At 48.3% G+C, this 25,871-nt stretch overlaps 2 protein-coding genes across 3 annotated transcripts in view; one reads left to right on the forward strand and one right to left on the reverse strand.

The window, feature by feature from the left end:
• The first annotated feature begins 1,652 nt into the window (after positions 1-1,652).
• On the forward strand, positions 1,653-4,282 carry SFT2D3 (SFT2 domain containing 3). Its single transcript, XM_032479222.1, is given in 3 exon segments — positions 1,653-2,164; positions 2,166-2,668; positions 3,045-4,282. Coding segments are annotated over 2 exon segments (654 nt in total). The 5' UTR covers positions 1,653-1,705; the 3' UTR covers positions 2,361-2,668; positions 3,045-4,282.
• Positions 4,283-5,497: 1,215 nt separating this feature from the next.
• WDR33 (WD repeat domain 33) overlaps positions 5,498-25,871 on the reverse strand; it is a 90,528-nt gene continuing 70,154 nt past the window's right edge. The window contains exons 8-22 of one of the 2 annotated variants that reach the window (XM_032479221.1): positions 25,067-25,193; positions 23,783-23,937; positions 23,603-23,681; positions 23,036-23,146; positions 22,580-22,674; positions 22,281-22,367; positions 21,918-22,057; positions 21,064-21,216; positions 19,368-20,438; positions 16,601-16,709; positions 13,405-13,843; positions 9,048-9,211; positions 8,848-8,940; positions 8,015-8,230; positions 5,498-6,142 (exon numbers count right to left, since the gene is read on the reverse strand). In XM_032479221.1, the coding sequence (XP_032335112.1) occupies positions 5,913-6,142; positions 8,015-8,230; positions 8,848-8,940; positions 9,048-9,211; positions 13,405-13,843; positions 16,601-16,709; positions 19,368-20,438; positions 21,064-21,216; positions 21,918-22,057; positions 22,281-22,367; positions 22,580-22,674; positions 23,036-23,146; positions 23,603-23,681; positions 23,783-23,937; positions 25,067-25,193 (3,269 nt within the window). In that variant the 3' untranslated portion in view covers positions 5,498-5,912. The remainder of the gene's footprint in view (positions 6,143-8,014; positions 8,231-8,847; positions 8,941-9,047; positions 9,212-13,404; positions 13,844-16,600; positions 16,710-19,367; positions 20,439-21,063; positions 21,217-21,917; positions 22,058-22,280; positions 22,368-22,579; positions 22,675-23,035; positions 23,147-23,602; positions 23,682-23,782; positions 23,938-25,066; positions 25,194-25,871) is intronic. The other variant, XM_014564991.2, reaches the window with a different exon arrangement.

Consider the following 25,871-nt stretch of genomic DNA (forward strand, 5'->3'; position numbering starts at 1 on the left):
GAAGACCTGTTCAAGAGGAGATGGCTGGCAACACGGATGGACCTGGAGATCATCATTCTAAGTGAAGTAAACCAGAAAGAGAAAACCAAATACCGTATGATATCACTTACATGTGGAATCCAAAAAAATGACACATATGAACTTATTTACAAAACAGAATCAGACTCACAGACAGAAAATAAACTTATGGTGACTGGAGGGAAAGCGAGTGAGAAGGGATAAATTGGGAATTTGCGATCTGTAGCTACTAACTACCATATTTAAAACAGATAAACAAGTTTCTTCTGTACAGCACAGGGAATTAACATTCAGTATCTTGTTCTAACCTATAACGAAAAAGAATATGAAACGAACATATGTATGCACATGTATGACTGAAACATGCTGTACACCAGAAATTGACACATTGTAAACTGACTTTACTTCAATAAAAAAAAAGTAGACTGCTATATTACTTACCTGTACTGCACATACTCTAAAAAAGGACTTCCATCCTATCACATTCAAGTTCACAACAGTAATTTATGAAGTCTAGCAAAATAGGTTTTTTTTCAATCAATGGCTTCTACATCTCCAAAGGTATCATCGACATAGCTTTTCAGGCACCTCTACCGTACTGAATCTGACAGTTGTATCCGTTTGTTCAATATCCCTTTGTGTGCCTTTTCAGCTGCCTTCCGGTCCCAGGAAAAGGGAGATGGAAGAGAATCCAGCCTTGAGCTGCTGGCACAATCTTAAACAAATAAACTTTCACAACTAGGAGAGGTGCTAACTCAAAGTGGACCTAAGCTGAAGAACAGTAAATGGCAACAGGTGCAGCTTGATTGTTACGTCTGGGAGTTGGAATGAGCCGGGCAGAAACCGGGGGGGGGGGGGGGGGGGGGGGCGGACAGAAACCCTGGCAGAGACCCGGCAGGGCGTGACCCGCGTAACCACGGCCAAGGAACCTCAGGGAGGCTGAGAGAAGAGCGTGACTGTGGGAACGATCTCAGAACAGATCGACGTGAACAGGAATAGTGAGCAGGCTTATCACAATGATCTGGCGACGCCTCAGGACACGTAGACCATAAATGTCAGAAGCACAGAGAGGTGCATCAAAAACACAGGACACGGACACCACAAATCAACACACTGTAACTGACTATATTTCAATTAAAAAAACAAACACACACATGACATGAGACTTGAAAGACTCAAGAATCGCCAGGCCTCCACTGAAATGGGGAAAGGAGAGAAGCAAATTGGTGGGAGTAGGGGGCTAACTCTTCATCAACTCTGTAGCTTTCCCAAAGAAACCACCTAAAGCCTGCAGGTCGGTTAATTACAGACTAGAGGAGTTAAGAAATACGCAGCGCCTGGGCAACCCTTCCCCGCCCCCCTTAGTGGCAGTATCCTGGAAAACTATAGCGCAATATCACAACCAGGATATATGTTTCCCTCAGCTTCTTTTATTGCCACACCGACTCCCTCCGCCAACGAACTTTTACTGCTGCCATGATTTATCCATGCCCCAACAGCGCTTACACCCAAAAGACAACAAGGTCGAGCGCTAAAACGGCAAACGCGCAGGGACCAGCGGACCCTCCACTCCCTGAGCCAGGCGCTCAGAGCCGCAGGCCCCGCCCCTTCCGCCACGGCCGACCAACCGACTCCGGAGGACAGAACCGGAAGTGGACGGCAGCCCTCCCAGGAGCCCCCGCCCAAGATGGCGGACCTCCACCGCCAGCTGCAGGAGTATCTCTCCCAGGGGAAGGCGGGCGGGCCGGCGGCCGCGGAGCCGCTGCTCTCCGCAGAAGAGGCGGAGGAGCCCGCAGCCGGGGCCGGGTCGGTGGGGGCGTGGTTGGACCGCGCAGGCCTGCGCTGGACCTGGGCGCAGAGTCCTGGGGAGCCGGCAGCGGCGGGACCGCCGTGCATCCCAGGCGTCACGCGCGCTCAACGGCTGGCGGCGAGCGGCGTGTGCCTGCTGCTGGCCGCGCTCTGCTTCTGCCTGGCCGCCCTCTACGCGCCCGTGCTGCTGCTGCGCGCCCGCAAGTTCGCGCTGCTCTGGTCGCTGGGCTCGGTGCTGGCGCTGGCAGGCGGCACGCTCCTGCGGGGCGGCGCGGCGTGCGGACGCCTGCTGCGCTGTGAGGAGGCGCCGTCGCGGCCCGCGCTGCTCTACGTAGCCTGCGCTGGGCGCTACGCTGTACGCGGCGCTGTGGCTGCGCAGCACGCTGTTCACGGCGCTGGGCGCCTGCGCGCAGGTCGGCGCGCTGCTGGCGGCGCTCTTCGGCCTGCTCCCCCGGGGCGCCGGCACCGCGCTGCGCCTAGCGCTCGGGCGTCTGGGCCCCGGCGCCGCTCTCGCCAAGGCGCTACCCGTGTGAGGCCCGGGGCCCGCGCCGTCGGAGTGGACGAGGAGCCCGTCCCCGTTTCGTGCCTTCGGAGTCGACGCGGAGCCCGTCCCCAGGAGGAGCCGTCGGAGTGGACGCGGAGCTGCCCCAGGAGGGGCCGTCGGAGTGGACGTGGAGCCCGAACCCGGGGCCCAGCGCCCGCCACACCGAAGACTGTCCAGGGCAAAGCAGCTCCTTTCTGTGCCTCCGGATCCGTAAACTGAGCGGCTGTTATAAAACCGAGATACGAGCAGTCTCGGAAGCTCCTCGATTTCAGCATTTTGTGCTATACTCTGTAGCAGGTGCTGTGAAACACGATAAATTGCTTTTGCGTTAATCGCGGTCTTAAGACTGCACTCAGTAAAAAATAGCTCTGCGGTTTTAATTAACTGCCCTGAATGCTCTTCTCAGATTTCTTTACGTTTGTCATTTAAAAAATCCACCGGTAAATTGTAGTAACTTAGATACACTAAATTTGTTTTCTTTGGCTCTTGGAAATTATTTTCCCTTATTCTTCGATGTGAGTGGATCTATAAAAGTATCAGATTAAACACTGAATTTAGCGACCGGAATTTTCCGAAGTATTTTTGTTGAGGTTTATCTCGATTTTTTTTTTCTTTTAGTGAGATTGTAAATATAAGGCCTTATAAAATTAAAGGAAAATTGGTTCTCTTTTAGGTGACACAAGCGATGGACCAAGATGCACGATATTCAGTAAAGTGCATGTAAATGCTGAAAGGTCCGTGGCAGAACTGAGCTAGAGGACTCCTGGGAGACGGGAAGATCATTCTACATCCAGTTTCCATATTTGATGGAAACCATGGATTTCTTCAAGGCCTAATTTTTCATTCCTAACTTTATGATCTGCTTTTTAACTATAATTTATACTCTGTAGTCTGATCTTAATGCAGTGTAATGGGCCTTTCATATCTAATGGCCAAATTTCCTTCATTGTGGGTTTAGCACCTACTTTTGTCTGGCACCTTATTGTATACCTTAATTTATTGCCAGAAAGTATGGGCCCAATATTTTGATGAGTCTAGAAAACTACATCTTTTGTCACTAGTCATATATAGACTAGGAAGTAAAACGTATCTAGAATTTTAAAATTCTATGCTAGTGGTTGGTTCTCAATTCACATGAGAATTACTTGAAGAGCCAAACCTCAGCCCAATCAGAATCTCTGCGAGGTGGGAGCTAGGCATGAGAATTTTTTTAGAGCTCTCCAGATGATTCCTTTCTCCTTAAGGTGGAGAACCACTGTTCTGCATGCTGGATTGCACAATTTGAAGATAATTTTTTCTGGGGCTGGGTTCCAGTGTTGCCTGAACAGGTTGTCAGGCAGCAATAGATGACTGCCTCTTTGTGCAACCTCAAGATTTATTTTCATAGGTCCTGATCAGTGTCCTAAGCCCTGCTCCAAGAAGTGGACACTGAAGTGACCAGCGTCCACACCGTAGACCTACCCCGCCTCCATTTTCTCTAAGAATGCTGCCTTACTCGTGTAACCCTGTCAGTACACAGGCTTACCTACCTCAAGAGGAGCAACCAAGGGGGTTTGTAAAAGCAAATCCACTGTTTCAGGGACTGATTTATTTTTGTGACTTGGAAAAGTTATACCTTTGGCTGCTCTTTCTACCCCCTAATTATTCTGTGTTCTAGTTCTAAATTTCTCTAGACTTTGCACGGCTGAAGATTTTACAGATGTTCAGTCCATTTTTACGTTGATGCTATTGTATCTTTTTAAAAATTGTTTTCCCGACATCCTCTCAAGAATTCACTGTTTGGAAATCTAGCTTTTATAAATTCAAACCACAGTATCTTGTGTGTATTTTGACAGTGATGCTTTAAAATACATATATATATACATACACAAAGTATTTAATAAATATGTAATGTTTTCAGTTTTCTCTAAATGAGTTTATTCTCAAAACTTCATCTGGCCACCTGCTTACTGAGGTACTGTGTTTTTAAAGTTAAAGCCTTAAAATGTTATGATAAAGTTATTACTACACTAATCTCGGGGGGAAAGGAGCCTAATCTCTGTGTGGGTTTGCTCTCTGGATCCTTTTTTAGGTTCTTAGAATTTGATTACAACTTCTTTTTACCTAAATGTGTGTTTACAGTGAGGTGCTGATAAATAGGATGTTTTCAATTGCAAAGTAAAAAGTGAAAATCACTTGTAGGCTCCAGATTCTAACCCCCTAAAAAAAAGCAGTATGTGTGGGGTTATCATTTTTATCTGCAGAAATGACTTAGGTTTTAAGGTTTTTTTAATTAACTGGGGAACCAGTTGAGGTTTTATATACTCTCCAGCTATGCCTTTTGTAAACCACTACTGACAGTTTCCAGCACAACTAAATTTGTCAAGTAAACTGAAGCTGGCAAAGTAATGAGATGTTAGGGTGGCCACAGAACTATCCTTTGAATAATAGCTTTGTTTTTATAAAAGCAAAGTAAGGGTCAGTATCCTGGGGTATCTCAAACTGAACTTTTGGCTTCCAACCCAAAGTGGGCCAGATGTTCCATTTATATAGAACTAAAGGAATCTGCTGTGGATGAGAACGTCCTGGCTTACTTTAAGTTAGAACTATCCTCTGCCTTAAACATGGTGTTTCCACATACTATGGAAGAGGAAGAAATTACTTTGCAAGATTGTTTCAAGAGAGATTCTGGTCCATTCCTTTTCAACTTAAAACAATTTGTGAAATGATTTACTTATTCAGAGGGTATGTGTAGTTGATTTCTGACTTACTGCAAGTTCCTCTCATCAGAAAAAGGCAACTCAGGTCTAAGGTGTGGTTACTAGGAGATGGAGATCCCTGCTTGTACATCCAGAAGACTTTTTCTTCAGTGTATAATTTTCCATCTGCCAGAAACAGCAGGTCTAATTAAGGCTTTGAAGCTACTTCAAACTATGTTATAGTTTTGAAATATTTCTCACTCTACTAGAAAAAGGTGTGACAGAATGGCTAGATAAGGATTTGATTAAAACCAGAGTTCACCGATGAATTAATTTAGATGACAGATTCCCATCAAGTGTGCTCACAAATACGAGCACTAACTGGATACCCCTCAGCAGACTGGACGTGGTGGTAACGGTTTCCGTAAGGCAAGCACTCAACGACTAGTTTTCTGTTAATTCTTGCTTAAATCACATTCTGTATTCATACAAAAACAACTTAATGGTTTTTTCTCTGACAAACTGTACATATAGAAACAAATTTCCAATTGGACATGAACTTAAATTGGTGGAGGTGCTCCATGTCTCGTGACACTTAAAAAAAAAGGATTCCAGCTTTTATCTTCACAAAACAATGTGGGAGTCGGGGCAGTGGGTGGACAGGACAGAACAAGGCCGGCGACTCCGCGCGGCCAGCAGCAGTCTCGTCGTCGTGAAGACCTCGTTAGGGGCTCCTGGGCTTCGGCTGCCCGGGAAGGAGCTCAGGGCTACATGGTGCAGGTTTCCTTTTGTTTCTCTTGGTGAGTCCACAGGAAGTTCTTAAATACTGTCCAGAGAGGCCCAGAGGGATGGAGCCCCAATTTCTACCGACCCCTCCCACCCCCCCTTGAAGCTCCTCGCCGTGGCGGACCAGAGTTCATGTTACTCCCTCTACCCCAGTTACTGCCACTCCGGCCCCCTCTCGAAGGGGTACCACTGCCTGGAGGGCCCCCAAAAGGTTCATCTCTGTGGTATCCGTCATGGTGATCTCCATCCAAGGAGCTGGGACGCCCGGACTTGGGCACTCTCTGGGAAGGTCCTGGGCCCCCTCGGCCTGAAATGACACAATGATTTTACACGTCACTTTTTAATATCAGAGACAGTTAATCAGTAACTCCCGGTACAAACTTTATGACAACAGTGGAACACTTCGGGGTTTTTCTTTGAAACAGAGTCCGAGGACATCAGCATGGCACTCAGAGCACTAGATGCTGTGCCTCCACCCTTTGTGACTCCCCCTCCCCTCCATCCAGTCCTGGCTTGTGGCCGTGCCCCTCAGCCTCAACTAGACGTGTACCCCAAGGACGGGACACCGAGAGAACACGGAGCACCTTCTGGAGGTCATGGACCGTACTGAGCATGCCTACCATCTATGAGAGGTGCACCTTCACCCTCCTGTGCCACCAGGGGGACCTCGGGGAAGATTGGAAAAGCACTGGCTTAACTTTGGAAGAAACTTAAGACGTACCAACTGCTGACGACGTGAATTACAAGGATTCAAACCAGGGTAAGTGTTCACTATGCTTATCCCACAACTACAGGGCACTTTGATTTCCTTTTAAAGAACGAAATAAAAATATTCTTGAAAAACAAAAAGCACAGAAAGAAAAATACTGGCTTTTAGAATTATTCCTCCCAGGGATAGTTTTATTTATTCCAGACTTGGAAACATAAACCTCTAGGTATCATTAAAATTCTGACTTTTAAATTCTTTTTCTCTTGAGATGATAGGATTTGGCCACATCCCCCATAATGCACCATCAGAAGACTTTTGCCAAGTCTCTCCTAAATTTTTGAATGGAATTTGAACCCAGTTAAGACAAAGAGGTGAGGAAAGCCAGCCAAAGGAGTAATTCTGGCTCCTGTTCCTTCGAAGTTCAGCCTGGGCCCACCTGAAGGGACCCTGGCAGAGGAGCTGTCAGCTAGCACATCGGGTCCACTCCAGCCACGTGGCCCCAGCCCAGGACCTACAGAGGTGTCCCGACAGCCCATACTGACCAGCAACAAAATGTGTGCTTGGGTGGGGAGACGTACTGATGACGTGAGGTGATTTCTGAGGGTTCTGCACTGGGAAGAAGCAACCAGCCATCAAGAACAGAAGGCAGAGCTGTGTAATGAAGTGACTGGAAAGGGAGGCAGGTGAGCCGGGGAGTGGAGCACAGGCTGGGGCACACGGGCTGTCTTTCCAGCAGCCTCTGAAGTAGGCCACCTGTGCAATGGCCCGGCCTAACCTGCGGCCAAGCTGTACTTAGCATCTGGTAGCTATTACCCTGGGCTAAAAGTCAGTGCTCTAAAATAAAGATCCAAAGTTGCAAGTTGTAGAAATAATCCATTGCTCCCCTGGGGGAAAAAACCCTCCCAGACCATATTCCCCAAAGTCTTTGTGACTCTGGGCACAAGCAGTGTTCCTTCTGGGCCCATCCTAAAAAAAACCCACAGACCCTGAGAGAGGACAATTCTTCCTGCCACAGAGGACACCCTCGAGGGCTCAGAGCAGCCACTGGTGGACAGCACATCTGCCGGTTAGAGCAGGGGTCTCCCAGAAAGTCAGATCAGCAGAGAAAGTGCTGGGGCAGAGAGCTGGAGTGGAAACGTGCACAAACCAGGGATTCCTGGAAGCGAGTGGAGGAGACCTGCGCAGAGGGCCTGAGCTTGCGGTGGGCCAGTGAGAGCGCCGGCTGGCTGCAGTCTGAGCCCAGACTGCATCTGTGCTCTGTCTGGGAGCATGTGCCTCAGCACACTGCGAGCCCTCCCTGGTGGGCAGAGTGGGGAAAGGACCCTCAGGACCGCAGCGGGGGACAGACAGAACCTGGCACATACCGGGATGGGGCTGGCCTGGAGACGAGGCTTCGGGTGGCCCCTGCAGGCTTAATGGCAGGGTGGTGGCGTCCGCAGCCCCAGAAGTGTAGGCACCGGCCCCGCTTACCTTTGCCTCCTCGGTCCTCGGAGGGACCCCCTGGCGCTTCCATGTCTCTGTGCTCAGAGGTCCCGGGTCCATCGTGCCAGGGTCGCTTTCGGGGCGGGAGGGACGCCATGTCCATGCCTTGGAGAGAAGAGGACCGCTCTCTGCTGGCTGGGGAGTGACCGTCGTGAGGGGGGTGGTCGGGGCGGGGAGCGTCCCGGAAATGTTCGTGACCTGGCCCTGAAACAGGAAACACAGATCCACAAAGCTAAAACCCTGACAATCTCATTATGTTACCGCACGGTGTGACCAAGAGCAGGCAGAAATTATGCCGGGTAAGCAGCAACTTAAAACCAACACGCATTCATGCAAGAAGCACTCCCTGAACACCCACCATAAGGCCAGGCGCACCACAGCACCCAAAGTCAAGATTAGAAATCACATACCTCCTAAAAGAGGAGGAGGCAGGTAAGGTCCAGAAAACGGTTCTCAGACTCTTTAGTTTCAGGATGTCTTTACACTCTTACAAGTTATTGTGGACCCCAAAGAGATTTCATTTATGAGCGCTCCAACAATACTTGCCCCATTAGCAACCAAGACTGAGAAACTTTGGTTCATTTAGCCGTATTTCCCCCTAACGAAACAGTTTCGTGGAAGAGAGGTATTTAATATCTGGCTCATGGAAGAAGCTGGATTCCCACGTGCTTCAGTGTCCAGCCCACGTGTGAAAGGCCACCCAGCCCGCCACGGAGACGTGGCGGCTGAGGGGAGAAGCCGGGGGCCCAGGAGGGTCTGCAGGCCCTCTGCGCGCTGCCGGCCAGGGCCACCTTGAGCCACAAGCAGCTCCACTGCCTCACCTGGCTCTCTGTTTCCATCCCAGGAGTCTGGTTTCCGGCCTCCTTCAAAGCGAGGGAACTCATCAGGAGTGGGAAGTAAGCCCTTCCTCCCTCCTACACAGGGAACAAAACAACACCGCACTCAGATGAATACTGCAGGCGTCTTCGCAACAAGGTAACCTTCCCCCCCAGCTCTCCCAGGTCCAGGGTCCCCTGCTCACCTCGGGGGGTACCCCGACCTCGGCCTCTGAGATCTCTTCCTCGGGCTGCTTCATCAGAAGCATCAAAATTCTCCTCTGGCCCAAAGTCTTCAGGACCAGGAAAACCATCCCTTCCTCTGGGGGGAGCACGGCCCTCGTGTCTCGGCGGGGCTCCTCGTCTGAAGCTATTGGGGAAAAACAGCAGAAAATCCACCTAATGGAATACCTGGCAGCTCTAAGTTTATGTTTCAAAGACACAGAACAATATGAGAAGGTATGACACGATGTTAAGTGGGAGAAAAACAAAAACAAAATACAATTATGTATTTTCACACATTTCCCAATCCCAGTATGACAGGCAGAAACAGGCAGGAGGGAAAGGTACCAGAGCGTAGGGTATTTAATTTTCCTTCAGGTTTTTAGGAATGTAGCAGTGAGCACTGTTATATCATCCAGGTGCTTTACATGTATTGTTTCATTTCATTTCATCCTCACAACCACCATACGAAACTGACACTGTCATTAACTTTATTCTACCCATGAGTACACTGAGGCTCAGAGAGGTTAAGCCATCTATTTAAGGACACACAGTAAGTGTTCAGATTTGAACTCCTACAATCTTAATTCTCAGCCCAGGCTCTTCACCACTGCCTCCCAAATACTTTTCATATTACCATTTACATTTGTACAAGGAATATTTATTACTTATATAATCAGAAAAAAGGGGGTTACAGATTCATGCCTGCTAACTGGACTGGACTTGTCTGGGGGCATCTGTTCTGCCAAGTGCCCCAGCCCAGAGCCTCAACTCAGGGGCAGGCCTGGCAGTCATGAACTTCACCAACAGCCCCACCCCGCAGCTGACTGGGGTCCAGGCAGGCACCTGGCTTGCGGGCAGCCCACCTGCTGGCAAGCTGGTGCCTGAGCTGGGGGATAGTGTCACCGTCTCTCAGGAATTCTGGAGCTGGGAAACTAAGTTGGCCGGGAGTGTTACTGCAGCAGGGCCATTATGAGGGCACCAGGGCTGCAGCAGGAGCCTGTGGGGAGGTAGAAAAGGGGGTCTGCCAGCAGGAAAGGTGCGTGAGCCCCCCAGAGAGGCCACAGAAACCGGAGAAACGATCAGAAGAGGGCAGGGGCTTGGGGCCCCCTCTCGGGCCAGGCCTCCTGCTTCCCCCGAGTCTCCATTCAGTCCTCGTTTTCTCCAACGTTTTATTCTGAAATCTTCCAAACTTACACTAATGATGAGAGTAGAGAGAAACACATGCACACACATCCTTTACACACACATTAATTCACCGGTTCTTCAGATTTTGCCACCTGGGCTCTGTCTTTTCTCTGTCCATCTATTAATAAATTCATCTTCTAAACCATTTCAAAATCAGCTTCACCGTGACGCTTCCTCCCTGGATCCCTTCCAAGAACAAGGACGGTCTCCTACATAACAGCACTGTTATTGCTCTAAATAACACGTGATCGTATTTAACATGTAGTCCAATTCCAATCTCTCCAATTGTCCTCAAAACGTCCTTTACTTGTCTGCACATACAGGTTTCAGGCAGGATCACACACCAGTATTTAGTGATCATGTCTCTTCAGTCTACTCTAGAACAGTCCCCCTCCCGCGTTTTACCTTTCATGACCTCAACACTTCTGAAGGGTCCATCCAGGTGTTTTACAGAATGTACCACAATTTGAATTTACCTGATTGCTTGCTCATGATTGGATTCAGGTAGAACATTTTTGGCAGAACTTAACACCTTCACAGTGATGCCAGTCCGTCTCATTGCTTATGATGCGAATGTGTAGAGCAACCAAATTTCATTGCTACAAAGGCCCACTTTGTCCTTTGCAGTTATGTAATCTGTGGGGTGACAGTTCGGCAGTTCGAGAATATCCCGTTTCCCCGCCGTCTTTGACCCAATGCTTTTAGCATCACCTGGTGATCCTGCCTGAAGCAATTATGACACTGGCTGCTTAGAAAAAAAGTCATTTTCTAATTCTATCACCCCTCCTACATTCACAGCTTGGTGTTGTAGGGTAAAAAGAGCTCGCCCCCCTTCACTCCACCATTCCAGCTGTGAAGCTACCTTTCTTGTCCTGGGCTAACTTACTGAGCCACACTCCTGCGAGCAAAGGGATGTGCCCCGACGCTGGTGGAAGCAACCCCTCAGGTAGGCTGGGACTGACAAGAGCAGGAGCGTGTCAGCAGAGGGTGTGGCTCCCCTGAGACAGACTCAGGGAAGAAGCCCCAAACAGCAGGTCTCTTTTCTCGTCTGGGCACCCACCGCACAACTGCGCAAGCTACAGACAGACAGCCGAGACTCTAATTTGCCCTAATTAGAAAACCCCTCCTGTTGTGGTCTAAACGTTTGTGTCCTGGGGGGAGGGCACAGCTCAGTGGTAGAGCGCATGCCTAGCATGCAAGATGTCGGGTTCAATCCCCAGTAAAAGAAAAAGTAACAATAATAAATTTTAAAAATAAATCTAATTAGTTCTCCCCTTCCAAGGAACATAAACGTTTGTGTCCTACCCCTGCCCCCCTAAAATTCATGGTGAAGCCCCATCCCCCATTGATTTTGGAAACGGGCCTCGGAGAACTGATCAGGTTGGATAAGGTTACAAGAACAGGGCCCCGGGATGGGCCTGGTGCCTGTAAGGAGGCGCCACTGAGAGCCTGCTCACCCTCTTTCCATCACGCATGGACAAAGGGTGGAGGTGGCTGTCTGCAAGCTGGGAAGGGAAGTCTCAGCAGAAACCCATCCTGCTAGACCTCGATCCAGGACTTCCAGCCCCCAGGACTATGAGAACTCAGATTTCTGCTGTTTAAGGCCCCCACCCACCGCAGCCCGTGTACTTGTTACGGCCCCCTGTGCTGAGTTGTACACCTCCTGGCAAACGGACCCCTCTCAAGTACATCTCCTCCTTTAACTGCTTTGTTTACTCAACAGTTACCGGGCAGCTGTGGTCTCAGTACCGTCACCACCACTGCTCCGGGTCCTGAGGACCTGCCCTCAGGAGCTGACATGTTCCCAAGAGATACAAGTAACGTGGAAATAAACACATCACTTACTGTCAAGCAGTGCTAAGCGCTCTGAAGAAATGTAAGGCAGGGTAAAGGAGCCGGGGGCAACGGGAGGAGAGAGCTAAGTGGACTGAGCCACACACAGCTGGGAGGCTGTGTCCCGGCAGAGCGACAGCCAGCACAATGGGTGCAGGACACGTCTGGCCCATCTGGAGAGAAGCGCGCAGCGCAGACAGCACCAGAGTCCAGTTGCGGGTCTGTCACTGACTGATGGAATGAATACAGCACAAATCCATGCACGCTGAAATCCGAAACTGCACAAGACGCAGATTCAAGAAATCAATGAAAGTTATGTTGATGCCAAAGCCACTGGAAGTGAGGCTCCTACAGACATACGAAGCCACTTCAAAGAGTGAATACTTGGATATCATTAAGAGAGGCCCGTAAGAAAGCTGGGAGCTCGAAATCTTTTTATTAAAAACTCCCCTCTGACAGCTGCTTCCCTTAACCCCCCAGTTTCACCCTCGCGGGCCATTTTCTCAACACAGCCCAGAAGATGAGACCGCTACTCCGGACTCAATTACCTACTAGCAACACTGGTGAGAAACATGATGGGGAAGGACAAGGGAGAAGGCGTGCCAGGCAGCGTGGCCCCGCAGTCCGACAGCTCCGCCTGAGGCCGCCCCTGCCCCAACCACCAGGTGGCCTCCCAGAGTCAGGAACCGCTCGCCTCTCGTGACCACTGTCTAAATGCTGACAGTAACACCCATCTCCCTCCTCACTGTAACGCTTAAATCAAGCAACATCTGGCACATGGTAAATAATTATCATCACTGATTATTCCAAGGCTCACGTGAGTTTACTAATTCTTGCTTTTTCCTCCGTATTTTTTTTTAACCCCAAGCAAGTTGAGTGTTCAGGCCTGACCTCGACCTAATTTAAGTTTAACAGCAAGATTATTTTTCAGTTTGATTTGACTTTGTTAAGCTCTTTAGGCAATTACATAAAAACTACCTACTTAACAACTCCTTTATTCTCAATCTAAATATCTGTCTCTTATTTCATCATTCCAACCAAGAGAACCTACAGATTTCTAATCAAATCCAAGAAACTTTAGAGTACATTGATTCTCTTATCTCTTTAAAAGGACCAAAATATAAGCAAAAAGAAAAAGATTTCTAAATTGTAGAGACAAAAAAGAACCACAGAAGAGTTAAAAGGCATATATATTAAGTCTAAACACTAAACCTAAAGAGGGTAGGGCACTCTCTTCCCAAGTGAGAGAGGAAAGAGACTTCCGTGGAGAGAACAGGTGAAAAGCTCTGGGGAAGAAACGAACCCCAGGTATCTGCCCACCTTTCTTCTCTGCGCCCTCGAAAGCGTGGGTCGTCGGGGTCCCGGGGGAAGCGCTCATCTCCAGGTCTGCGGCCTTCCCACGCCCCTGGGGGGCCCCGGGCTGCGCCCCGGCCATCCCCTTCACTGAACTCCCTGTGGTCAGGAGGAAACGGAGGCCCGGGGCCCCCACGCCTCCACTTCTCCTCTTGGGGTAAAGGTCCTCCTCGCCCCTCAAATTCACGTAACCGGTGGCCAAAGCGCTTGTCGGGGTGGAAGTCGTCCGGTCTGCTGAAGTCATCAGGGAAGTCCGGGTGCGGGCCGCGCCTGTCGGGGGGGCCCCTGCAGTCCTGGCCGCCGCGGAAAGGCCCCCTCTCGGGGCCGTGCTCAGGGCCACTGCCCTGCTCGTGCCGCCTCTCAGACATCGGGCCCATGTGGTGGTTTGGAGGCCCCCGCGAGTCACCTAAAGGAGACAAAACTGATGTTCAGCAGGTCCTCCCAGAATCCTGCCGACACGGGTCTGATTTTCAGCACCTTAAAACCTCAGAATGCATTCTTTTATTGAGAATGTTTTCCCTCCTCAGCCCCCAGCATACTTAGGAGACATATGTCTTTAAGGCCTCATGTAAGGGAAAGAACAAGGGTTTTGGGGTACAGATTTCAACTTCATCGCTCACTAGCTAAGCAACTCAACCAAGGGCAAACGACTAATCTCAAATGAGATCAGCAACTGCTGCTGTGAAGATGTGTTTAGAAAACATGAGAGCGCCTCACAGAATAAGCTTCCCTTCCCTGTCTCCGTTCGTTCCTTCTGCGATTTCGCTGGGCCCACCTGCTCCGCCCCCAGGGAGGAGGCATCAGAGAAAACTCCCGCTGAAGGCCAGGAAGCCAAGCACCAGGAGCTCACCCCTGCACCTGCAAGGCCTGCAGAGCCCGCGGGGGCCCTGGGGCCGAAGGGCCAGGACCGCTCTCCTTCAACTCCTGGTTCACTTCACTGGATTTGTTAACTCACACTCGGATCCTTAGCAAAATCCTCATGAGGTACGTGGAACCCTGCGCCTCTCCAGTAACTGCTCGGTGACCAAACAGCCTCGCTGTACTTCAGTTTCAGGGTTTATATAAACACTTCTTCTGCCCATTTCTGTGAATGATATCCCTCCGCTGTAATATTATCACCATTCTTTGCAGACAGTGCTTCAAAACCTGTTAAATATCTTTTAAACTATTTTAATATATGTACAAAGTACTGAGTAAAAATGTACTGAAAGAAAATGGAAGGAGGCCAGCTCCACTTAGTTTACCACCTAACTTTGAAGGGGTCTGTTCTGGCCACCGAATGATTACTGCAGCCACTGTAAATGTCTACCTGTTTTCAGTCAACATCCAATTTAACTCAAACATTTTTTAAAGGAGATATCAAAGGGACACTCTTGCTTCTAAAACAACTCAGTTTTCAAATGAAACTCCTCCCCTCACCAGGTGGCAGAGGCTTCACTGCTTCTCCCGCAATAAAGATGCACCCTTCCCCTTTTATCTCCCTTGGCCGCAACTCTCACCCGCCCAGTGTCCCTCCTCTTCCAATTTTACTCACTTCTCTTGGCCATTTCAGTTCCTCCTCACCACCCAGCATGTGTAAAACACTTGCAAATCTCAGGATAAACATACACTGTTAGAAGGACTCTCTGTCGTCTTAAGCTCTTCCTTTCCCACCTGCCTTCTCCCTTCCTTCAGTTAACGCAACCTCTCCACGCTGACCCAAGCGCCTTCTAGGCTGCCTCTGAGTTCAGATGTCCCAGACCCCCTCCTTCTGGTGCACAGCCCCTCCCTTCTCGGCAGGGTGCTGCAGCTAACGGCTTCTTCTCTGACCTTACGCTGCTCGGACTTGGTGTGAGCTCAGACACAGCAGACCCCTGACCTGAGGAAGCTGAACACATTCCAATCAGACTTACCTATGAATCATAATCCTCCCATTACCTCTATCTGCTTAAAAGTACCCTGGCTCCTCCAAGGAAAGAAACCCACCACTACAAATTAGAAGGGATGCGACGCTGGGGAATCCAGTAGGGGGTGGCAGGGCCACTTTTTCGGCTCTCCCTTCTCCCTTGGGTCCCTGGGAGGAGAAAGAGGAGGAAGGGAGTGGGGAGAGAGAGGTGAAGAGAAAGGGGGATGAGCAAGGAGGAGAGGGAACAGGCGGGACAGACACAGGTGGGAGAGGGAGAGAGGCAGGCTCTCAGTTTGCTGGTGGCTGCACTGAGGGTAACAGACTTCTCTTGGGTCCCCAAACCCAAACCCTCACTCTGATTGCTTTCTCTCTTTTGCCCTGTTGGCCACCACGCCACAACCTGAGACTAAGATAAACATTCTCCTAATTCCTTTACCGCTCCCTTGCCTACCGCTGATAACCATGTAAGTTCAAGAGTAAGCTTTACATTTCCAAAGTCCTAGGTCTGTAAATGCTGACCAAGGCTCTTCTTCACCTGACTAAATGGGGACAAGGAACCTAATGCACCGCGAGGCGCTGTGGGCTCAGCCCACTTGAAGCTGCGGGGAGTCCAGCTCTGTGTCGGGCACTCTCCACGGTACTCACGGTCCTCCGGTTTGTGTCCCCCTGTGAAAAGGTGCCCTGAACACCGACTCCGGCTCCAAGTTCACCTCCCCCAGCCCTCACGGCCCATCCTCGGCTCTCCGCCCACTTCCCTGGGGCTCTGGCTCCTCCCACGGCCCCTGCAGGCACCCTCTTTCCACCTAACTTGTCTCCACACGGCAGTTCTCATCTGTGTGCCTCCCACAATGACAACTTGAGGCACATGGCTTGCTTCTTCTCAAAGGGTGCCAACAACATAACCAGCTACAGAATTCAATGTATGACACAGTTTGAGGGGACAGAGGGGGTGATGTTAAAAATACTGTTAAAATCTCTGAATTCTTTATCCCATCCAAAAAATGTACGCTGAAGCAGTGCAGCTCCCTGGGAGCACTCAGTCAGCCCCCCTTCTTTCCCCGGAGGTGGACGAGGCCAGCCACGCGCAGTGAGGGGCTACTGCCCCTGAGCAGCCTGGGCCCAGCTGAGCGCCTCAAGGGAACCGCGGAAGATGGAGCCATTACCTGAGATGACTATGCTCTTATTTCCGCATTCTATCCATTACTTACCAATAAAACTACTGTAAGATTTACCCGAAGGTGGTGGAGAGAGCCCCCCACTCCGCCGAGCAGACTTTACCTTTGTTAGGGCCGGGTCCTGGTCCAGGGTTAAGGGGCGGGATGCGGCCTTGCGCCCCCTGCTGCCCTAGGCCTGGTATCAGGGGCGGGGGGCCTGCACTCTGTCCTTCCTGAAAAGATGTTTTTAAAGCGGGGGTGTGAAATCAAAGGCTTGTGCTTCATCAACAGCAATTTTATCACAACGTGACAGGATAAAAACACTAGGCGGCCCCAAAGCTTCCAGCAGTAAATATAGAGCTAGTGACATTATAGCAAAATTGTCCTTAAATTGGGGGGGGGGGGGAAGGAGATACTTCTCCAGCCATAATAAAAGGAAATGCTTATTTTAAATCTGCTGATAGGTTTTATTTAAAGCTAGATCTTTACCTGTAATGCCAAGCAAGAACCTTAACGGAAAGTCAGAAATCATAACATAAAAAGAACAACGCTCTGCACAGAGAAGGAACTTACGGCAAAAGTAAAGACCTGGAAATCTGCCAGGACAGGTAAACTGCTCTCACATCCACGATGCCTCTCTACCTACAGACAACAGTCCATCCTCTCAAGAGGTTATTATGGCTGGGTTTAAGGGGGAGCAGGAGAGTAAGAAAGGGGTCCCAATGAGCAAGACATTCACTCACTGCCGCCTCCTTCCACCCCTCTAGTGAGCACCGGCTGCTCATTCCCAGCCTCCTTCCCCAGACCTCGGCTTCATGGGTTCCTGCAGCTTCTGTCTGATATAAGCCTGCTGCTCTGATCCCGAGCCTCCTGGCCTCGGAATCCCAGAGCTCAGCCCCAGTTTGTCCCTGGTCCTAATATTCCGTGTTTTTATCTAGCCATGTCTAAACTCTGATTCCCCACACTGCCCAGTGACCTTGGATCTAGTCTCCTGACAAAGAAACAAATAAATAACCAAATATTTATATATATGTATTTCAAAACCGTCAAGAGCAAACCTGTCTTCTCTCTCCACACCAGCTACGTGAAAGAGCTGCCCGGACAGGACTCACTGGCAGCCCTGCAGTTACGAACGGCATCGTTCACCCAGTGCCAGTCATCTCCACACTCCTTCGTCTCTTGTCCCCTCTGCTCAAGGACAGCTCTTACCAGCATCTTTCACACTATCACCTTAACACCTGAAAGCCCTTCCATTCAATTTCACCAAGTAAAACAACTGGTTTAAATAACTGACCTGATCCACGTTAAGAAAGCCAGATCTCAGAATATAAGAAATAGGAGCAAAGACTTTCATCAGGCAACTCTTGAGATTTGAAATGCCCTATAAGGTATTAAACCTCCATTCTCATTCCACCAATACTTCTATAGGCCAATTAAATTTTTAGTGTCATTATGCTTTTCAGGTATAAAATCTTTTACTATATGACATAATAAAAACTCTTACTGAATTGTCCCCAACAGGGCTGTCCTCTTGAATCCGACGTTTATATAATTTAAGTCATAAGGTGGCAGCTAAAGTTCATTATGTTTTTATCCTCCAAAAGGGAAACTGTTAATTTACTAACATAAGGTAAGTAGGTAAATATTATAAACAAACACAAATATACTGTGTTAATAAAATATAGAATACTTCAAGTTTTAGGGCAGTTCTGGAGGACAAACATAGCTCTATTAAACATCTAAATTCTGAAAAGTGTCCAATAAACTCTGGAAGTAAATCCAAATGCCATCAGATCCTTCACTGCTGTGACATTTTTAAGTTCTGTAAGGTCTGCTGAAGAGCGGCATGTCATCTCCTTACGTAGCTAGTTATTTTAATTCAGTGACTCCACTGGTCACCCTCACATTACAGAGGTGTTTTCTACACACGTATCAGCAGCTTGCCCTCTTCCAAGTGGAGACCCAGGGAGTCCACACTAACTCACTCCTTCACTCACTTTTGGTCCACAACTGACTTCAAGGACACCAACCCAGTTGTTCCTACCCAAATAATGCTTCCAGTCTATGACTTTCAGAAAAATGTAAAAACCACAGGCCAAACAGTGTTCACTCCATTCCTGCTCCCGAGGTCTTTCTGTAACTCGCCCCAGGCAAATGGAGCTCTCCTCGCCCCATCCCTCAAGCACAAGCTGAGCACACGGGTAATAAAGCTTGGCTGAATAACAGAATCCTCTGAAAGGGCCACGAGAAGTTCTACGGAAACGCCCCCTCCTGTAAATACTTCCATCCATGAGCTGAAAACAACTTGAACAGAATTTCATCCAAAGGGTCACCACTTGAAAATGCGCAAGTCTGGACTCGGAGATCTCTAAAAGCACTCACTGAAGTGAACAGTGAGGTCACGGTCTACGGTGAACTCCTGAGTTAAACACCTTGCACTATCTTAAAAAGTAGAGCCGACCGGCAGGTCAGCAGGCAGAGAGAAGGTGGCTGGGCCGTCTGGTGAACCCATGAAACCAAGCCTCCAGCGCAGAGAGCCCAGGAGAGGCAGCAGCCCAGAAGCCAGCCCCGCGTCCTCCCAAGCCACAGCCCTTCTGGAGCCCTGGGACACTTGTGAACAGCATTCAGGTCAGAGTTCATCTTTCCTGGAAGGACCTCTGTGAAAACACATAGTTTCAGAAGTAAAGCTTCATACTGCGATCTAGTTCATGGTCTATTTAATCATCTGTTTCTCTGCTCAGCCGTGATGCTAGTCCCCACCACCACCACTACTGAGAAGACGTTCTACCAGCTGCGACTGCCTTTCACAGCATTCAGAAGTGCCGCCTCAGTGCAGAGTGTGTTTTCCCCAAATGTTAATTAATGCCTGCAAGTTGGAAAAAAAATAATACCTGGTTGAAGGGGGCCCGGGGCCCATCACCTAGCAGAGCTGTTTTCTGCTGCTGGAATGGTATTGGCCCTTGAGATGGATGTGGCCCTCTTGCCGGGTTCTGCTGTCCCTGAGGTCCAGGGGGCCCTTGCATGCCACCCTGGGGTGGAGGTCCCAAAGAGCCCTGGGGCGGCCCCTGCTGACCTTGTGAGCCTGGAGGCCCTCGCAGTTCCTGCGGAGGGCCCAGCATTGATCCTTGGGGTGGAGGCCCCTGCATGCCCCGCATCTCCTGAGGCCCGTGTCCCAGCAGTCCACTTGGAGGATGAGGTCCTCTCATCTCTTGAGGCGGGTGGCCCAGCATCATCCCTTGGGGAGCAGGGCCCTGATTCTCTCGGGGGCCAGGAGGGCCCTGCATTCCTCTTGGATTCAATCCCATCAGAGGTCCCTGAGACACAGGACCTTGGATCCCTTGAGATCCTGGCCCGCCTTGTATCCCATGAGGATGAGGAGGTCCTTGCATTCCTCTGGGACCAGGTGGTCCCTGCATACCTTGAGTACCAGGAGGTCCCTGAGGGCCCAAGTGACCCTGTGGGCCAGGTGGGCCTTGTGGGCCTATGTGACCTTGTGGGCCAGGCGGACCCTGAGGACCCATATGACCTTGAGGACCAGAATTACCCTGTGGTCCAGGTGGTCCTTGAGGTCCCAAAGGGCCATGAGGTCCAGGATGTCTTTGCATTCCTTGGGGCCCGTGCATGTCCTGAGGCCTCGGCAACCCCTGGGGCGGGCCCTGGGGTCCTTGTGGTCCCATGAATCCTTGTGGCCCCCCACCTCCCTGATGCAGTGGGGGACCTTGTGGTCCCATTTGTCCCTGGGGTCCAGGGGGTCTAAACTGCCCCTGTGGACCTGGAGGCCCCATTTGAGCCATGTTCATTGGCATCTGCTGAGACGGATGAGGCTGCTGAAAACCTTGAGGAATCTGAGACATTGGGCCTTGTCCTGGAAAGGGCTGGGGTCCCAGGAGAGGGGTGCCGGATGAAGGAGGAGGCTGAATTTGCTCAGCCTGCTTCTGTGCAAGTCTTTCAATTTTAAGTTGCTGGAAAGAAAGAAAAAGCATACTGATAAATAAGCCAGAGACCTTAAAGATGACAACACTGCCTTCACTTATTTCGTTGGAGGAGCCTCAAAACAATCATGTGACGTCAAGTGACCTCTTAATGCACCAGTGGTAACCAGCGTCTGTATGGCACTCAAGACGTTCTGAAAGAACTCAGGCTGCCAGACTCACTCTAGAACACTTCTTTTTAGGTGCTGGGAAACAGCAGCACCTTTAAGATGGATTATTTATATCCGTCTTGATCAGGGAAAGCCCAACAATCTACTAGTGTTTCATTCTTACAAGAACAAACCATCTGCTCTAGAGCTGACAGAAGAACTCTTATCTGTGGATAAATAAGTGAACCCAAATTAAAACTATGTCAGCTTTATCTTGTCTAGTAAAAATGTAACTTAGATCTACTCACTGCTTGACTGACCTGGTTTTAGAAGTCTGAGAAACAGGATTCTTTTAGAAACTAGCTTCCTAATGCAGCAACAAGAAACGGTGCCACTCATCAGACCCACCCAAGTGTCCCCTCCCTTCTCCTTCAGGGCACGTCAATAAAATGTGGCATGCTACTCTCCTAGATCATCCCGAATCCCCCCAGAAGGGCTTCACGCACCTCCAGCAGCTGTGGGTTAGTGTACTGCAGCGTGGCCATCTCTTGCTCAATTTCTGCTTGTGTTTTTTTCTTCTCTTCCAATTTAATGTCCTCTTTTCTGTCATTCAGTACTTCGTTTGGGGCAGGAATTGGAACTTTATTTTGCATCCAAGCCTTGGTAAAGAAGAGAAGATTAAAATATGCCCTAAGTGTGTAAATTATAATGACAGAATGAGAAAAACCACTCTGTAATGTCATTGGCTCATTCCAACCTGGTGAATACAAGTCAGCTCACCTGATAAACTAGCTTTATTTCTAACGCTAACTCTTAGTGACACGGGAGTGAACTCAGACAAGCACATTTCTAGGTAGAAATTGCTAAGCTGATAAAAAAAGCTGTAAGATCTTGCATGTTATTAGGATATAAAGCCTGCCTGTCCAAAAAAACCAAAACACCAAAAAATGAAAACAAACAAACAAAAAACCTGCCTGTCTCTTCCAAAGGGCATGTGTGCTTTGTGTTGAGGGAAGAAATAAAGTGGAAGACAGACAAACAAATGTCAGAGAATCACTGTACTCTTTCTGCTCTGTCCCTTTTTTCCTCCTTCTGGTGGCTCAGACGATAACAAGCAGGTAAGAATAAGAGAGCATCTGGAGAAGGCGCATGACAGACTGAGCACTAACTGCAGAGGGGCGGCCGGGAACTGCGTCTAAGGATGCCTGAACTCCGTGAAGAATGCTCAGAAAAAGTCTGTGGTACAGAAATACCTTCAACTGATGACATAATCCAAGAGAAACCGATTTCTGCACCTCAGTTAGCCTCACCCAGCAGCGTCTCCAGTGTCTGGACGCAGGAGCCACTCCCAGTCACTCACCTGCTGGAACTGGGCAGGAATCGGCTTTGCATAAGGAACTTTCTTCTGAGGGACTTTTTTCTGATCTTTTTGCATCACCTCCTCCATTCCCCAGTCTAAACCTGGAATTGTCATCTCAATTTCATTGGATTCATCTTTCCCTGGAACCATAAAGAGAAGTAGTTAGTCAAGAAAACGAAAGAAAGTGGCCACTTCATCAGTGAACATATTTTTAGAAGGACAGATTCTAAACGTATGCAGTTCACATCACTTTCATCAACATTTTGCAACACTTTGGCATTTTCAAAATAATTTAATATCATAATGATAAGAAATAGGTAAAATTATAGAAAAAGCAAAATTTATAGGTACAACGTCTCTTACCCATCTGTTCTTGCTCCATAGCTAATTTTAGCTGTTCCGGTATTCCCATCCCTGGAATCACTGCCAGGCTATTAGGTTCAAGGTCATCTATAAATAGGAATACAGCCATTGTCAGTAGATATCTTATAAATGTAGTAGGCCAATAAAATCAACACTTTATAAAAATGAAATTATTGTTGGTGATTTCTGAATCAATAAATTATAAAACTAAAATTAGTTTTGCTTAATCTTTTCAATACCCAACACTTTTATAACAGAATATCAGATTTCAAAGAAGGATAAATGTGCAAGAACCTCACCATATTCCACTCCATCTTCAGACATTCCAGGTAATAGGTTCAGATTATACCGATCTCGCATTTTATCACCTGGTCGGTTTCGGGTCCAAAATTTGCTGTCAAAATAAAAGTTTTTGGAGCAGGGAAGAGAGGAGTATGGTTTCAGTGTATTTCTGGTCACTTAACAGTACTAAGCAGTCCTCCGGCAAAAACAACACAAATTTATAATGCCCTATTCTAAAATTTTTAAATGTAGAAAAGATTTCTTTTTAATCAGAAGACAAAACAAAATTCAAATAACAAAGTCACATTCAATACCCAATCTCCTCATAATATATATTTATAATCACTACAAACATGTGCCTAAGAATAAGTCATACATATTAATACATCCATCTATCAGTAAAATGAGTATGTACTTATTTCCTGCTGCTTCATGAAGACAGTATCGCTTGTTATTTCTGATACAACTCTTACCTAGTGTGGTCGTTTGAACCTGAGCAGAGAATGTGTCCAAGAGGATGCCAAGCCAGACTCCAGATCATTCCTTCGTGGGCCATCTCCATCCCCCCCACTTCCTTCTCTACCCTGTAATGGCACCACACAAAGTAGTGTTTTTCACAGAATTTAACCTCCAAAAAAAACAAAAATAAAAACCTCCCCTCAAAACATTTTCTTTTAATGTAATGAAGCCAGCAAAGTCTATTACTTTGAACCTGGTCAGTTCCACGTGATTCAGGGGTACTGATTTGTCATCCACACTCTTTTATTCAAAGAGCACCTCAGAGGGAAGATGGCTCAGAATCAGCCTCACCACAGGAAACAAGGAAATGGGTTTTATTCTCCCTTCACGACTTCTATACCCAAAAACAGAGGGGCTCAGTCTTCCATTCTAAGCTGAGTTTACAGAATTGAAAGCTGTAGGAAGTCTCTGATACAGGACATATGAATAATCAGAAAAAACAGAAAATATGATGATTTTTACACTTTCAGGTGCTCCTGTCATAAAATTTACAGCTTCTTTACATAATAAGCATCACATACCCAACATGCCAGAATAACAAAGAGCCGTCAGACCCTCCACTTGCAAAAAGTCCTTCATGAACAGGATGCCAGGCCACAGCTGTAAACAAAACACGGGGAGGAACAGAAACTATCAGGATCTCAGAGCCCTACAGGTGACAGCAGGTGACTGTCAGAATGGGAGCATATCACAGCCCTGACCTGTAGCTTCTTTCTTATGACCTCGGAAGACTTGGAGCTCTTCTTTCAGGTTTCGGATGTCAAAAAGTTTACAGAGATGGTCACGGGATGCTGTGAGTAGCCAGTTGCCATTGAGATTTAATTTCACTTCCATGACTGTGTTTTTATGGGCGTGACTAGAAACAAAGCACCAAGAAGATAATCTGTCAGAATTCAAAACAAGTATAAATTAATATAATTGAAAAGCACATGGTTGTCAAGATGGCAAGAAGGTTGACCTAGAGGTAACACGGCACGTAACGTTACAGGACCGCGGTTAAAAGTGCAGGCGGAAGAAGCAGGTCAAAGACAGAGAGAATGTCCATCAGCTAAGCACGGTTTTCATCAACCAGTTAAAGGAGAAGCAGAGCTTTAGTTGGACTGTGAAGCAGGGGAAGCGCTTGAACACATAAATTAATATTCAGTAAAGCTCATTTAAAAATTGAATGAAGCATCTCGTTAAGACAAAGCATAAAGAAGGGCCCAGGGCAGTTTGAGGGTTAATTGGACCGAAAGACCCTGCAGCAGCTGAGGCCGGCACGTGCCCGTCTCTGGGGAGCACCATGCTGCTGGCTGTGGCCGCTGGAGCCGTGTGACGGGGCCGCCTTGCTCCCGCCTGCTCACTTCCCTGTCAGAGGGACCGGGACACAGCTGCTTGGTCAAAAAGATGTTGACAACGTACTCGTGTAACTGTCGATGTTTACAGATGATTCAAAGAGGAAATTTTATTATGTGGCTGCATCATAAATGAACACCTCACAATAAATGAGAACTGAGTCAAAAATGGAAGTGGGGGAGGATAGCTCGGCAGCAGCGCGTGTGCCTGGAGTGCACGAGGCCCTGGTGCAATCCCAGCACCTCTGTGAATGGGGGAAAAAAAGGTCTTTGCATCACCAGTATTCAAATGTGCTAACAAAAATGGAGGGAGAGTTTTTCCATAAATTGATGCACTGACATGGAGAAAGCCGGGCTGTGTCTAATAAACGGCACACACGGCAACTCCATACAGCGCCACAATGTATCATGCCTCCCCACCCCAGCTGAGTTACATTTAGGCGCGTGTGGCAGAACAAACATCAAGCCTTATTTCATCAGGAAGTTAGAGAGAAATCCTATTTAATCAGTAAGAAGTCTACAGATAAAGGCCATCTGTTGTCTACACCATTTTTTCAGGAATACACAGAGGAAAGAAAGCTGGAAGTGAAAGAATACACACAGCTTCACTCCCCTCTGCTTAGGGGCCAAGCCGGGGTTCCTATCACTTACAGTGTTGCAAGACTCTGCCCAGTCTTGGGATCCCAGAACTTGATTGGCTGTTGACTATCTTTACTTCCTGAAACAACTAACCCTTTTGTTGGATGCCAGTCTACACATTTCACATCAGCACCGTGCCCTGTCGGAAACAAGTTAACACAAAAATCTAATCAGCATATACATATTTAAAACAGGACTGCATTCTAATTTAAGCCAAAGTAGAGAAACCTGTGAAATGTTTTGATCTTAGTGCTCAGTCATCTTAAACTTCTTGAAAACCTCTTTGGTCTCTGTGTCTGGAAGACTTCTGGATATAACCACCTGTCTTTCTAGATGCCCAGGAACCATTCTCTCCTCCTGGAACTAAGCACATCTTCTCACTCACCTGCTGCACCTCTCAGGCCCCCATGTGTAAAAGCGCTTGAAACTTTACAGGATCTTCTACGGATTGTCGGAATAATTAGAAACAATTCTGGTCATTCACTTTAGCTTCCCCACTTTGCAACAGTCCTTATGGACCCAAATTCCTAAATTCAGATTCAGACACCACCACTTTCTGGAACAGATGTGACAATAGGAAAAGTATTTATTCCATCTTTCTGATCCCACTTCCTGAAATGCAGGATGAGAAACGTGATGCCTGCTTCACTGGCACGTCACCCGAGATGACAGGAAAAGCCAGCCTTGTGAGCGCTCACTGTAGGGCAGGCAGGGTACCGAGCACTCAGCTCGTTCATCCTTACGAAGTCCTGAAGCCCTAGACTGCTGGACTCATCCCAGTCTTCAGGAATACAGGGACAATCCTCTTACCACAGAG

Source organism: Camelus ferus, chromosome 5, assembly GCF_009834535.1.
Source record: "Camelus ferus isolate YT-003-E chromosome 5, BCGSAC_Cfer_1.0, whole genome shotgun sequence".
In the NCBI taxonomy this organism is placed as follows: domain Eukaryota; kingdom Metazoa; phylum Chordata; class Mammalia; order Artiodactyla; family Camelidae; genus Camelus; species Camelus ferus.